The sequence below is a fragment of the Oncorhynchus mykiss genome, chromosome 9, assembly GCF_057628025.1.
Source record: "Oncorhynchus mykiss isolate SJ-2025 chromosome 9, ASM5762802v1, whole genome shotgun sequence".
Lineage (NCBI taxonomy): Eukaryota > Metazoa > Chordata > Actinopteri > Salmoniformes > Salmonidae > Oncorhynchus > Oncorhynchus mykiss.
Window position 1 is genome coordinate 6719593 of NC_143030.1, and position 16035 is coordinate 6735627.

Consider the following 16035-nt stretch of genomic DNA (forward strand, 5'->3'; position numbering starts at 1 on the left):
TGTGTGTGTGTTGACATGCGTTATGTTCATGCGTGACCCCTGTATGTTACAGGTAAAGCTATGGGACATCCCAGCCAATGGTGTCTATCAGAACATGACCCTCCCTAGGAAGGTGCTTCAGGGTCACAGCCGCAGAGTCAACCTGATAGAATGGCACCCTACTGCTCGGGATCTACTGGTCAGCTCAGCCTACGACTACAAGGTAGAAACACACACACACACTGTCTGAAAAGACAAACACACACACACACACTGTCTGAAAAGACAAACACACACACACTGTCTGAAAAGACAAACACACACACACACACTGTCTGAAAAGACAAACACACACTGTCTGAAAAGACAAACACACACACACACACACTGTCTGAAAAGACAAACACACACACACACAGTCTGAAAAGACAAACACACACACACACACTGTCTGAAAAGACAAACACACACACACTGTCTGAAAAGACAAATACACACACACCATCTGAAAAGACAAACACACACTGTCTGAAAAGACAAACACACACACACACACTGTCTGAAAAGACAAACACACACACACACACTGTCTGAAAAGACAAACACACACACACACACACACTGTCTGAAAAGACAAATACACACACACCATCTGAAAAGACAAACACACACTGTCTGAAAAGACAAACACACACACACACACTGTCTGAAAAGACAAACACACACACCATCTGAAAAGACAAACACACACTGTCTGAAAAGACAAACACACACACACACAGTCTGAAAAGACAAACACACACACACACACACACTGTCTGAAAAGACAAACACACACACACACACACTGTCTGAAAAGACAAACACACACACACACACACTGTCTGAAAAGACAAACACACACACACACTGTCTGAAAAGACAAACACACACACACACTGTCTGAAAAGACAAACACACACACACACACACACTGTCTGAAAAGACAAATACACACACACCATCTGAAAAGACAAACACAAACTGTCTGAAAAGACAAACACACACACACACACTGTCTGAAAAGACAAACACACACACACACTGTCTGAAAAGACAAACACACACATACTGTCTCGCTGTCTGTTCTCTCTCATTTTCCCTCTCTCCTCTCCTTTTTCTCTCTCTCTGTCTCTCAATTTCAATTCAATTCAAGGGGCTTTATTGGTATGGGAAACATGTGTTAACATTGCCAAAGTAAGTGAGGTAGATAATATATAAAGTGAATATATAAAGTGAAAAACAACAAAAATTAACAGTAAACATTACACATACAGAAGTTTCAAAACAATAAAGACATTACAAATGTCATATTATATATATACAGTGTTTTAACAATGTACAAATGGTTAAAGGACACAAGATAAAATAAATAAGCATAAATATGGGTTGTATTTACAATGGTGTGTGTTCTTCACTGGTTGCCCTTTTCTCGTGGCAACAGATCACAAATCTTGCTGCTGTGATGGCACACTGTGGAATTTCACCCAGTAGATATGGGAGTTTATCAAAACTCTCCTTTCTCTCTCTCTGTCTCTTTCCTCTTTCTCTCTCTCTGTCTCTCCCTCTCCCCTACAGGTGATGGTCTGGGATGTGTCAGTGTGTGACTCAGTGCTGAGGAACCCAGTATGTGTTATTTCTCTTCACACTGAGCTGGTTCTCTCCATGTCCTTCAACAATGACGGCAGCTCTCTAGCTACCACCAGCCTGGACAAGAAGATCAGAGTCATGGACCCACGTACTGGACGCCTCATACAGGTCTGTCTGGGTGTGGGGGCTGGTCAAAGTCCCGGTAATTTACCAACGTCCCGGTAATTTACCAACATTACAGTAATTTACCAACATTACAGTAATTTACCAACATTACAGTAATTTACCAACATTACAGTAATTTACCAACGTCCTGGTAATTTACCAACATTACAGTAATTTACCAACGTCACGGTAATTTACTAACATTACAGTAATTTACCAACATTACAGTAATTTACCAACATTACAGTAATTTACCAATGTCACGGTAATTTACCAACATTACAGTGATTTACCAACGTCACGGTAATTTACCAACATTACAGTAATTTACCAACATTACAGTAATTTACCAACGTCACGGTAATTTACCAACATTACAGTAATTTACCAACGTCAAGGTAATTTACCAACATTACAGTAATTTACCAACATTACAGTAATTTACCAACATTACAGTAAATTATTGAGTTGGAAAGAGGGTCCAGTCTTTAACATTATTACTCGTGTGTGTGTGTGTGTGTGTGTGTGTGTGTGTGTGTGTCTGTGTGAGTGTGTGTGTGTGTGTGTGTGTGTAGGTCTCCAGCAGTAAACTCCACAGGGCCAATAAGGTGGTGTTTATAGGAGACCAGAACATGCTGTTTTCTACTGGCAGCTCACCATGGAACCAAAGACAGATCACATTATGGGATCCGGTGAGAGAGAGAGAGAGAGAGAGAGAGACACACACACACACACACACACACACACACACACACACACACTCAATGTTTTATCTCTGACATGTAGGATGATCTGTCAGAGCCGCTGTCGGAGGAGGAGGTGGATGGAGGTGCAGGAGTACTCTTCCCATTCTACGACCCTGATACACACATCCTCTACCTGGCTGGCAAGGTAATCAATACTGATCAATCACTCTGCTACGACCCTGATACACACATCCTCTACCTGGCAAGGTAATCAATACTGATCAATCACTCTGCTACGACCCTGATACACACATCCTCTACCTGGCAAGGTAATCAATACTGATCAATCCCTCTGCTACGACCCTGATACACACATCCTCTATCTGGCTGGCAAGGTAATCAATACTGATCCATCACTCTGCTACGACCCTGATACACACATCCTCTACCTGGCAAGGTAATCAATACTGATCAATCACTCTGCTACGACCCTGATACACACATCCTCTACCTGGCTGGCAAGGTAATCAATACTGATCAATCACTCTGCTACGACCCTGATACACACATCCTCTACCTGGCTGGCAAGGTAATCAATACTGATCAATCACTCTGCTACGACCCTGATATACACATCCTCTACCTGGCTGGCAAGGTAATCAATACTGATCCATCACTCTGCTACGACCCTGATACACACATCCTCTACCTGGCAAGGTAATCAATACTGATCAATCACTCTGCTACGACCCTGATACACACATCCTCTACCTGGCTGGCAAGGTAATCAATACTGATCAATCACTCTGCTACGACCCTGATACACACATCCTCTACCTGGCAGGCAAGGTAATCAATACTGATCATTCACTCTGCTACGACCCTGATACACACATCCTCTACCTGGCAAGGTAATCAATACTGATCAATCACTCTGCTACGACCCTGATAAACACATCCTCTACCTGGCAAGGTAATCAATACTGATCAATCACTCTGCTACGACCCTGATACACACATTCTCTACCTGGCTGGCAAGGTAATCAATACTGATCAATCACTTTGCTATGACCCTGATACACACATCCTCTACCTGGCCGGCAAGGTAATCAATACTGATCAATCACTCTGCTACGACCCTGATACACACATCCTCTACCTGGCTGGCAAGGTAATCAATACTGATCAATCACTCTGCTACGACCCTGATAAACACATCCTCTAACTGGCAAGGTAATCAATACTGATCAATCACTCTTCAGCATTTCACTGTAAGGTCTACTACACCTGTTGTATTCAGCATTTCACTGTAAGGTCTACTACACCTGTTGGATTCAGCATTTCACTGTAAGGTCTACTACACCTGTTGTATTCAGCATTTCACTGTGAGGTCTACTACACCTGTTGTATTCAGCATTTCACTGTAAGGTCTACTACACCTGTTGTATTCAGCATTTCACTGGTCTACTACACCTGTTGTATTCAGCATTTCACTGTAAGGTCTACTACACCTGTTGTATTCATCATTTCACTGTGAGGTCTACTACACCTGTTGTATTCAGCATTTCACTGTGAGGTCTACTACACCTGTTGTATTCAGCATTTCACTGTAAGGTCTACTACACCTGTTCTATTCATCATTTCACTGTGAGGTCTACTACACCTGTTGTATTCAGCATTTCACTGTAAGGTCTACTACACCTGTTGTATTCAGCATTTCACTGTGAGGTCTACTACACCTGTTGTATTCAGCATTTCACTGTAAGGTCTACTACACCTGTTGTATTCATCATTTCACTGTGAGGTCTACTACACCTGTTGTATTCAGCATTTCACTGTAAGGTCTACTACACCTGTTGTATTCAGCATTTCACTGTGAGGTCTACTACACCTGTTGTATTCAGCATTTCACTGTGAGGTCTACTACAGCTGTTGTATTCAGCATTTCACTGTGAGGTCTACTACACCTGTTGTATTCAGCATTTCACTGTAAGGTCTACTACACCTGTTGTATTCAGCATTTCACTGTGAGGTCTACTACACCTGTTGTATTCATCATTTCACTGTGAGGTCTACTACACCTGTTGTATTCAGCATTTCACTGTGAGGTCTACTACACCTGTTGTATTCAGTATTTCACTGTAAGGTCTACTACATCTGTTGTATTCAGCATTTCACTGTAAGGTCTACTACACCTGTTGTATTCAGCATTTCACTGTTGTATTCAGCATTTCACTGTGAGGTCTACTCCACCTGTTGTATTCAGCATTTCACTGTGAGGTCTACTACACCTGTTGTATTAAGCATTTCACTGTAAGGTCTACTACATCTGTTGTATTCAGCATTTCACTGTAAGGTCTACTACATCTGTTGTATTCAGCATTTCACTGTAAGGTCTACTACACCTGTTGTATTCAGCATTTCACTGTAAGGTCTACTACATCTGTTGTATTCAGCATTTCACTGTGAGGTCTAACTACACCTGTTGTATTCAGCATTTCACTGTAAGGTCTACTACACCTGTTGTATTCAGCATTTCACTGTGAGGTCTAACTACACCTGTTGTATTCAGCATTTCACTGTGAGGTCTAACTACACCTGTTGTATTCAGCATTTCACTGTGAGGTCTACTCCACCTGTTGTATTCAGCATTTCACTGTGAGGTCTGTTGTATTCGGGGCATGTGACAAACACAATTTGATTTGATGGTTACATTAGGTCTGTGTGTGTGTGTGTGTGTGTGTTCCAGGGTGATGGTAACATCCGGTATTATGAGATCAGTTCTGAGAAGCCCTACGTTCACTTCCTCACTGAGTATTACTCCCTACTGCCTCAGAAAGGATTGGGTAAGAACACACACACACACACACACACACACACACACACACACACACACACACACACACACACACACACACACACACACACACACACAATACTGCTTCGGAAAGGATTGGGGAAGCACACACACACACACAGACCTAATGTTACCATCACCCTGGAACACACACACACACACATACACACAATACACACACATACACACACACACACACACACACACACACACACACACACACACACACACATACACACAATACACACACATATACACACACACAATACACACACACACACACAATACACACACACACACACAATACACGGACTGTGTATAGGCTGTGTATGGACTTTATAAACAGATATGTTTAGTTGTTAATGGGCTTCTGTCCATTCATCCGTTGTCAAGATGCACATGGAGAGTTTGACTGTTTGTGCTGTTCTATGGATACATTATACCTAATCAATAATCAATAACCTGTTCTGTGATTCAGATTAAAAAAATATATACTTGTGAACTGACATAGGGAACACCGTTGTGTTCACCTCTGACCTTGTGAACTCTGACCTCTCCAGGGGTCATGCCTAAGCGCGGTCTGGACGTGAGTTCCTGTGAGGTGTTCCGGTTCTACCGCTTGGTGACCGTTAAGGACCTGGTCGAACCGCTCTCCATGATCGTCCCTCGCAGGGTAGAATTACACACCACATCTTCGTGGACACCGGTTCTACCGTCTAGTGACAATTAAGGACATATTTTTTTATGTATTTCAGTGTAGAGGACTTGATGCAGCTGTAACATTGACACTTTGGCAATATTTATTCAATGTTTGTCATGCCAATAAAGCAATTTGAGTTTTCAGAGAAATAGAGCGAGGTAGAGGAGATAAAGAGAGAGAGAGAGAGTGGGAAGGGGAGAAAGAGAGAGGGAGAAAGCGAGCGAGGTAGAGGAGATAAAGAGAGAGAGAGAGAGTGGGAAGGGGAGAAAGAGAGAGGGAGAAAGCGAGCGAGGTAGAGGAGATAAAGAGAGAGAGGGAAGGGGAGAGAGAGAGAGAGGGAGATAAAGAGAGGAGATAAAGAGAGAGAGAGAGCGGGAAGGGGAGAGAGAAGGAGAAAGCGAGCGAGGTAGAGGAGATAGAGGGAGAGAGAGAGCAGGAAGGGGAGAGGAAGAGAGAGGGAGAAAGGGAGCGAGGTAGAGGAGATGAAGAGAGAGAGAGAGAGTGGGAAGGGGAGAAAGAGAGAGGGAGAAAGCGAGCGAGGTAGAGAGAGAGAGAGAAAGTGAGCGAGGTAGAGGAGATAAAGAGAGAGAGAGAGAGAGAGAGAGAGAGCGGGAAGGGGAGAGAGAGAAAGAGAGAGAGTTCACTCAACTGTTTTATGTCCTCTCTCCAGTCCCCAAAGACCTTCCAGGATGACATCTTCCCCATGACAGCAGGCAACGAGGCGGCCCTGACGGCTCAACAGTGGCTCTCAGGGATCAATAGAGGTCAGTGTAACTGGGAGCCAAGATGGGCGACTGGCTCTCAGTTGCATAGAAAGGCCTGTATAATAGGGAAACTGGCAAACCAGTTTGGACTCAATAGAGGGAAAAGGGTGCCCTTTGGGACACACCCTAAACCATTGTTCCACCCCAACAGGCCCGGTGCTGATGTGTCTGAAACCTGGCAGTAGGATAGCCAACCCCTACCCTGAGACCCTACCAAGGAGGGGGCTGAGCAGCTTCCAGAGTGGGGGACCAGGAGAGACAGGGTCCACGGAGCAGGCCTTCCTCCAGGAGCAGCTGGCCTACCAGGACGCCAAGTACCCCAGGGAAGTGGCTGATCTGTCGGGCTGGCATCCAGACGAGACCCAGGCTCCGGGTTGGGCCTACACTCCCCACTGTTGTGAGCCCTCAGAGTGCCCTCCTCCCAGGACAGAGAGTGAGGTGAGTGGGATAGGCTGTCATAGGCTACACATGAAGGCCTACCTCCAGATGTGTCTTTAGAAAAAAACTCTAAATCTGATTTTGCTCTGGTTCAGAGGGTGTTTCTGAGTTTGTTTCTGAGTTTGTTTCGGTGTGTTTCAAAAGTGTTTCAGAGTGTGTTTCAAAAGTGTTTCAGAGTTTGTTTCGGAGTGTGTTTCAAAAGTGTTTCAGAGTTTGTTTCGGTGTGTTTCAAAAGTGTTTCAGAGTGTGTTTCAAAAGTGTTTCAGAGTTTGTTTCAGAGTGTGTTTCAAAAGTGTTTCAGAGTGTGTTTCAAAAGTGTTTCAGAGTTTGTTTCGGAGTGTGTTTCGGAGTGTGTTTCGGAGTGTGTTTCGGAGTGTGTTTCGGAGTGTGTTTCGGAGTGTGTTTCAGAGTGTGTTTCAGAGTGTGTTTCAGAGTGTGTTTCGGAGTGTGTTTCGGAGTGTGTTTCGGAGTGTGTTTCAGAGTGTGTGTTTCAGAGTGTGTTTCAGAGTGTGTTTCAGAGTGTGTTTCGGAGTGTGTTTCGGAGTGTGTTTCGGAGTGTGTTTCGGAGTGTGTTTCAGAGTGTGTGTTTCAGAGTGTGTTTCAGAGTGTGTTTCAGAGTGTGTTTCTGTGTGTTACAGCTCCTTCAGGCATTCTACAGACAACAAGAGGAGATCAGGGGACTGAGAGACCAGCTCAACCAGAAAAAGGTTGTATATACTGAGTGTTCTAAACATTAAGAACACCTTCCTAATATGGAGTTGCACCTCCCCCTTTTCTCCCCAGAACAGCCTCAATTCGCTGAATTCTGAGTGTTCTAAACATTAAGAACACCTTCCTAATATGGAGTTGCACCTCCCCCTTTTCTCCTCAGAACAGCCTCAATTCGCTGAATTCTGAGTGTTCTAAACATTAAGAACACCTTCCTAATATGGAGTTGCACCTCCCCCTTTTCTCCTCAGAACAGCCTCAATTCGCTGAATTCTGAGTGTTCTAAACATTAAGAACACCTTCCTAATATGGAGTTGCACCTCCCCCTTTTCTCCTCAGAACAGCCTCAATTCGCTGAATTCTGAGTGTTCTAAACATTAAGAACACCTTCCTAATATGGAGTTGCACCTCCCCCTTTTCTCCTCAGAACAGCCTCAATTCGCTGAATTCTGAGTGTTCTAAACATTAAGAACACCTTCCTAATATGGAGTTGCACCTCCCCCTTTTGCCCTCAGAACAGCCTCAATTCGCTGAATTCTGAGTGTTCTAAACATTAAGAACACCTTCCTAATATGGAGTTGCACCTCCCCCTTTTGCCCTCAGAACAGCCTCAATTGGTCGAGGCATGGACTCTACAAGGTGTCGTAAGCGTTCCACAGGGATGCTGTCCCATGTTGACTCCAATGCTTCCCACATTGTACCAAGTGGGCTGGATGTCCTTTGGGGTAGTGGACCATTCTTGATACAAACGGGAAACTGTAGAGCGTGAAAAACCCAGCAGCGTTGCAGTTCTTGACACAAACCGGTGCACCTGGCACCTACTACCATACCCTGTTCGAAGGCACTTCAATATTTTGTTTTTGCCCATTTACCCTCTGAATGGCACACATAGACAATCCATGTCTCAATTGTCTCAAGGCTTAAAAATCCTTCTTTAACCTGTCTCCTCCCCTTCATCTACACTGATTGAAGTGGATTTAACAAGTGACATCAATAAGGGATCATAGCTTTCACCTGGTCAGTCTATGTCATGGAAAGAGCAGGTGTTCTTAATAATTTGTACACTCAGTGTGTGTATGGTCTGGTGTGTGTGTGTGTGTGTGGTCTAGAGGTCGACCAATTATGATTTTTCAACGCCGAAACCGATTATTGGAGGACCAAAAAAAGCAGATGCTGATTAATTGGCAGATTTTTAAAATGTATTTGTAATAATGACAATTACAACAATACTGAATGAACACTTATTTTAACTTAAAAAAATACATCAATAAAATGTATTTAGCCTCAAATGAATAATGAAACATGTTCAATTTGGTTTAAATAATGCAAAAACAAAGTGTTGTAGAAGAAGGTAAAAGTGCAATATGTGCCATGTAAAAAAGCTAACGTTTCAGTTCCTTGCTCAGAACATGAGAACATATGAAAGCTGGTGGTTCCTTTTAACATGAGTCTTCAATATTCCAAGGTAAGAGGTTTTAGGTTGTAGTTATTATAGGAATTATATGACTATTTCCCTCTATACCATTTGTATACACATCGACAACAGCCACACTCGAAGCAGCGTTACCCATCGCTCCACAAAAGCCGCGGCATACTTCAAGTTTGCAGAGCAAAGGGAACAACTACTCCAAGTCTCAGAGCGAGTGACGTTTGAAACGCTATTAGCGTGCACCCCGCTAACTAGCTAGCCATTTCACATCGGCCTAATCTCGGGAGTTGATAGGCTTGAAACAGGCTTGAAGCACAAAGAGCTGCTGGCAAACGAACGAAAGTGCTGTTTGAATGAATGCTTACGAGCCTGCTGCTGCCTACCATCGCTCAGTCAGACTGCTCTATCACATCATAGACTTAATTAGAACATAATAACACACAGAAATACGAGCATTTGGTCATTAATATGGTCGAATCCGGAAACTATCATTTTGAAAACAAAACGTTTATTCTTTCAGTGAAATACGGAACCGTTACGTATTTTATCTAACAGGTGGCATCCATCAGTCTAAATATTCCTGTTACATTGCATAACCTTCAATGTTATGTCATAATTATGTACAATTCTGGCATATTAATGACGGTCTGTGTTAGGAATAAATGGACTTCCCACAATTCCCAACGAGCCAGGCGGCCCAAACTGCTGCATATACCCTGACTCTGTTGCACAGAACGCAAGAGAAGTGACACAATTTCCCTAGTTAAAAGAAATTCATGTTAGCAGGCAATATTAACTAAATATGCAGGTTTAAAAATATATACTTGTGTATTGATTTTAAAGAAAGGCGTTGATGTTTATGATTAGGTACACATTGGTGCAACGACAGTGCTTTTTTCGCGAATGCTCTTGTTAAATCACCCGTTTGGCGAAGTAGGCTGTGATTCGATGATAAATTAACAGGCACCGCATCGATTATATGCAACGCAGGACACGCTAGATGAACTAGTAATATCATCAACCGTGTGTAGTTAACTAGTGATTATGTGAAGATTTGTTTTTTATAAGATAAGTTTAATATTAGCTAGCAACTTACCTTGGCTTCTTGCTGCTCTCGCGTAACAGGTAGTCAGCCTGCCGCGCAGGCTCCTCGTGGAGTGCAATGTAAGGCAGGTGGTTAGACCGTTGGGCTAGTAACCGGAAGGTTGCAAAAATAAATCCCCGAGCTGACAAGGTAAAAATCTGTCATTCTGTCCCTGAACAAGGTAGTTAACCCACTGTTCCCAGGCCGTCATTGAAAATAAGAATTTGTTCTTAACTGACTTGCCTAGTTAAATAAAGATGTAAAAAAAAAATTCTGATTACCGATTGTTATGAAAACTTGAAATCGGCCCTAATTAATCGGCCATTCCGATTAATCGGTCGACCTCTAGTGTGGTCTGATTTGTGTGCTGTGTGTCTGGTCTGGTGTGTGTGTCTGGTCTGATGTGTGTGTGTCTGGTCTGGTGTGTGTGTCTGGTCTGGTGTGTGTGTATCTGGTCTGGTGTGTGTGTATCTGGTCTGGTGTGTGTGTATCTGGTCTGGTGTGTGTGTATCTGGTCTGGTGTGTGTGTGTCTGGTCTGGTGTGTGTGTCTGGTCTGGTGTGTGTGTCTGGTCTGGTGTGTGTGTCTGGTCTGGTGTGTGTATCTGGTCTGGTGTGTGTGTGTGTGTCTGGTCTGCTGTGTGTGTATCTGGTCTGGTGTGTGTGTATCTGGTCTGGTGTGTGTGTCTGGTCTGGTGTGTGTGTGTGTGTCTGGTGTGTGTGTCTGGTCTGGTGTGTGTGTGTCTGGTCTGGTGTGTGTGTCTGGTCTGGTGTGTGTGTGTGTGTCTGCTGTGTGTATCTGGTCTGGTGTGTGTGTATCTGGTCTGGTGTGTGTGTCTGGTCTGGTGTGTGTGTGTGTGTCTGGTCTGGTGTATCTGCTGTGGATGATATCAGGGGACAACCTTTGATCAGATCACTGTGTGGTTTTGTGTAGGTCCAGATCACACAGCTGGAACTGGAGATCAAGAACACCAGAAATAATATGAGAGCCACCTTCTAAATAATTCAACCAATCACATTAGAAGAGCCTTCTGAATCAACCAATCACATGAGAGCCAAATTCTGAATGATTCAACCAATCACATTAGAAGAGCCTTCTGAATCAACCAATCACATGAGAGCCATCTTCTGAATGATTCAACCAATTACATTAGAAGAGCCTTCTGAATCAACCAATCACATGAGAGCCACCTTCTGAATGATTCAACCAATCACATTAGAAGAGCCTTCTGAATCAACCAATCACATGAGAGCCATCTTCTGAATGATTCAACCAATCACATGAGAGCCATCTTCTGAATGATTCAATCAATCACATTTGAAGAGCCTTCTGAATCAACCAATTACACGGTAGCAGCTTTTGGAATCGACCAATCACATGAGAGCCATCTTCTGATTCAACCAATCACATGAGAGCCACCTTCTGATTCAACCAATCACACGAGAGCCACATTCTGATTCAACCAATTTTTTTATTTTGTATTTATTATGGATCCCCATTAGTTCCTACCAAGGCAGCAGCTACTCTTCATGGGGTTTATTATGGATCCCCATTAGTTCCTACCAAGGCAGCAGCTACTCTTCATGGGGTTTATTATGGATCCCCATTAGTTCCTACCAAGGCAGCAGCTACTCTTCATGGGGTCCAGCAAAATTAAGGCAGTTATATACAATTACAATATATTCACAAAACATTTTGTGGCTTCTACGACCACAAAAAACATGTGTGTACAACTAGGCAAGTCAGTTAAGAACAAATTCTTATTTTCAATGACAGCCTAGGAACAGTGGGTTAACTGCCTTGTTCAGGGGCAGAACGACAGATTTGTACGTTGTCAGCTCGGGGGTTTGAACTTGCAACCTTTCGGTTACTAGTCCAACACTCTAACCACTAGGCTACCCTACCGCCTCTACACTCTAACCACTAGGCTACCCTACCGCCTCTACACTCTAACCACTAGGCTACCCTGCTGCCCCAATCATTCATCTACTTTGAGCCAGGAGAGATTAGGACCTGCCTTGTTGATAGTGTTGTTAAGATGGTAGAAACTAGGGCCTGTAGGACCTGCCTTGTTGATAGTGTTGTTAAGAAGGTAGAAACTAGGGCCCGTAGGACCTGCTTTGTTGATAGTGTTGTTAAGAAGGTAGAAACTAGGGCCTGTAGGACCTGCCTTGTTGATAGTGTTTCTTAAGAAGGTAGAAACTAGGGCCCGTAGGACCTGCCTTGTTGATAGTGTTGTTAAGAAGGTAGAAACTAGGGCCCGTAGGACCTGCCTTGTTGATAGTGTTGTTAAGAAGGTAGAAACTAGGGCCTGTAGGACCTGCCTTGTTGATAGTGTTGTTAAGAAGGTAGAAACTAGGGCCTGTAGGACCTGCCTTGTTGATAGTGTTGTTAAGAATGTAGAAACTAGGGCCTGTAGGACCTGCCTTGTTGATAGTGTTTCTTAAGAAGGTAGAAACTAGGGCCTGTAGGACCTGCCTTGTTGATAGTGTTGTTAAGAATGTAGAAACTAGGGCCCGTAGGACCTGCCTTGTTGATAGTGTTGTTAAGAAGGTAGAAACTAGGGCCCGTAGGACCTGCCTTGTTGATAGTGTTGTTAAGAAGGTAGAAACTAGGGCCTGTAGGACCTGCCTTGTTGATAGTGTTTCTTAAGAAGGTAGAAACTAGGGCTGTAGGACCTGCCTTGTTGATAGTGTTGTTAAAAAGGTAGAAACTAGGGCCTGTAGGGCCTGCCTTGTTGATAGTGTTGTTAAGAAGGTAGAAACTAGGGCCTGTAGGACCTGCCTTGTTGATAGTGTTGTTAAGAAGGTAGAAACTAGGGCCTGTAGGACCTGCCTTGTTGATAGTGTTTCTTAAGAAGGTAGAAACTAGGGCTGTAGGACCTGCCTTGTTGATAGTGTTGTTAAAAAGGTAGAAACTAGGGCCTGTAGGGCCTGCCTTGTTGATAGTGTTGTTAAGAAGGTAGAAACTAGGGCCTGTAGGACCTGCCTTGTTGATAGTGTTGTTAAGAAGGTAGAAACTAGGGCCTGTAGGACCTGCCTTGTTGATAGTGTTGTTAAGAAGGTAGAAACTAGGGCCTGTAGGACCTGCCTTGTTGATAGTGTTGTTAAGAAGGTAGAAACTAGGGCCCGTAGGACCTGCCTTGTTGATAGTGTTGTTAAGAAGGTAGAGCAGCACTTTATTATGGACAGACTTCTCCCCATCTTAGCTACTGTTGTATCAATATGTTTTCACGATGACAATTTACAATCCAGTGTTACTTCAAGCAGTTTAGTCTCCTCAACTTGCTCAATTTACACGTTATTCATTTCCTTTTTTATTTTATTTCAACTTTATTTAACCAGGTAGGCAAGTTGAGAACTAGTTCTCATTTACAATTGCGACCTGGCCAAGATAAAGCAAAGCAGTTCGACACACACAACGACACAGAGTTACAAGATTTAGTTTAGGGTTTAGCGAATGACTTGTCACAAATTACAATGCTTTTAGTTTTATGTATATTTAGGACAAAATTATTTCTGAAACTGACTGCAGGTCTTTTTTAAGTGTTCCAGTGATTTCACTTGCTGTGGTAGTTTACATGTATAGTAGTGAGTCATCAGCATACACAGACACACAGGCTTTACTCAGTGCCATTGACAGGTCATTAGTAAAGATTGAAAAACACTAAGGGGCCTAGACAGCTGCCCTGGGGAACGCCCGACTCTACCTGGATTATGTTGCGAGAGGCTTCCATTAAAGAACACCCTCTGTGTTCTGTTAGACAGGGTAACTCTCAAACCACAATATATAGCAGGGGGTGTAAAAGCTATAACACAAGTTTTTCCAGCAGCAGATTCTGATCGATAATGTCAAAAGCTGCACTGAAGTCTAACACAACACTAGCTGTGGTAGCAATCAATTTTTATCATACATTAGCTCTCAGCCAATCATCACTAATTTGTATAAGTGCTGTACTTGTTGAATGTCCTTCCCTATAAGCGTACTGAAAATCTCTTGTTAATTTGGTTTACTGTGAAATAGCATTGTATCTGGTCAAACACAATTTCCCCAAAACTTTACTAAGGGTTGGTAACAGGCTGATTGGTCGGCTGTTTGAGACAGTAAAGGGTGCTTTACTATTCTGGGTAGTGGAATGATTTTCGCTTCCCTCCAGGACTGAGGGCACACACTTTCCTGTAGACTTAGATTGAAGAGATGGCCAATAGGAGTGGCAATAATATCGTCCGCTATAGTCCTCAGTCATTTTCCATCCAAGTTGTCAGACCAAGGTGTCTTGACATTGTTGATAGACATCAAAAAAATATCACCTCTTCCAGCAACTCAATTTCCAGAGTTCAAAATTACATTTGCTTTTCTTTCAGATTTTGGTCAGTTATACACAGATGTGTAGGTTCAGAATTTGTTGTTGGGATGTCACGCCTAAGTTTGCTAATCTTACCAATTAAAAAAAATGGTTGGAAATATCAACGGGTTTTGTGATGAAAAAGACATCTGATTCAATGAATGATGGCGCTGAGTTTGCCTTCTTGCCCAAAATGTTACTTAAGTTATCATTCTTTAAGTTTTAGTCGCGATTTCTCAATTTACAGTACGCTTGGCCAATCGGCTGTGCAGACAGATTTATTTGCCATTCCTTTTGCCTCATCCCTCTCAATCATAACATTTTTCAATTCTTATTAGTAACTGGAATATGTAGTTTCTTAAATGTGTAAAGCGCAGTGTCTAGTTGCTCCTCATTACACACCACAGACCAATAGATATTATGTACATCTTCAACGTAGGAATCACTACAAAACATATTGTCATTGTTATTGACCTCTAAAACACTATATTAGTGGCCCAGCCTTTGGAACTTTTTTTTTTTTTTGTTCTAGATGTGGCTACTGTATTGTGATCAATACATCCTATGGATTTGGATAGAGCAGATTTCTGCAGCATTAATAAAGATCAATCGATGTGGATTATTTAATCCCTGTGCTGTTTGTAAATAACCTGACCCAGGTTGCAGGCACTGGTTAACAGTTTGAAGCTTTTTCTTGAGCGATGAAAACCAGTAAAAAAAATGTAAGTCACCCAGAAAATATACTTCTGTTGATATCACATACGTTATCAAGCACTTCACACAGGTTATCCAGATACTGACTGTTAGCACTTTGTCTATAGCCGCTTTCCACCACTCGCTTTAGGTGAGGCAGGTGAACCTGAAGCCCCTATTACTTCAACAGCATTTGACATGAGATCCTCTCTAAGCTTTACAGGAATATGACTCATAAACAGCAACATGATATGAACATAAAACATTTAACACCTCCACTATTGGCATTCCTGTCTCTCTTCTGAAGATGGCGAAGCCATGCATCTCTACCACTGTATCAAAGGTATTATCTGAGTTTTCAGATTGTCAGTATATGAATGTTATTAGCAAGTTATTCATTTCATGAACCTGTTAATGTGGCCTATTTTGTTTAGCACTTTTCTGGGATTCTAGATTTTTTTTTATTGCTTTTATGGAAGGCTTATCAGAGATAGACATGTGATATTTATGTTTCTGTCGATAGTACAAGGTGAGCTGCACACAGTGGGTCTTCCTACTA

The 16035-nt window shown here is 42.7% G+C and overlaps 1 protein-coding gene across 1 annotated transcript in view; it reads left to right on the forward strand.

The window, feature by feature from the left end:
• Positions 1-11550, forward strand: part of LOC110531341 (coronin-2A-like) — a 27471-nt gene extending 15921 nt beyond the window's left edge. Inside the window, exons 4-13 of the mRNA XM_090183365.1 lie at positions 53-202; positions 1597-1776; positions 2349-2465; positions 2560-2664; positions 5209-5305; positions 5877-5989; positions 6687-6780; positions 6932-7218; positions 7857-7925; positions 11372-11550. Coding sequence (XP_090039491.1) covers positions 53-202; positions 1597-1776; positions 2349-2465; positions 2560-2664; positions 5209-5305; positions 5877-5989; positions 6687-6780; positions 6932-7218; positions 7857-7925; positions 11372-11437 — 1278 coding nt within the window. The 3' untranslated portion in view covers positions 11438-11550. The remainder of the gene's footprint in view (positions 1-52; positions 203-1596; positions 1777-2348; positions 2466-2559; positions 2665-5208; positions 5306-5876; positions 5990-6686; positions 6781-6931; positions 7219-7856; positions 7926-11371) is intronic.
• Positions 11551-16035: the final 4485 nt, after the last annotated feature.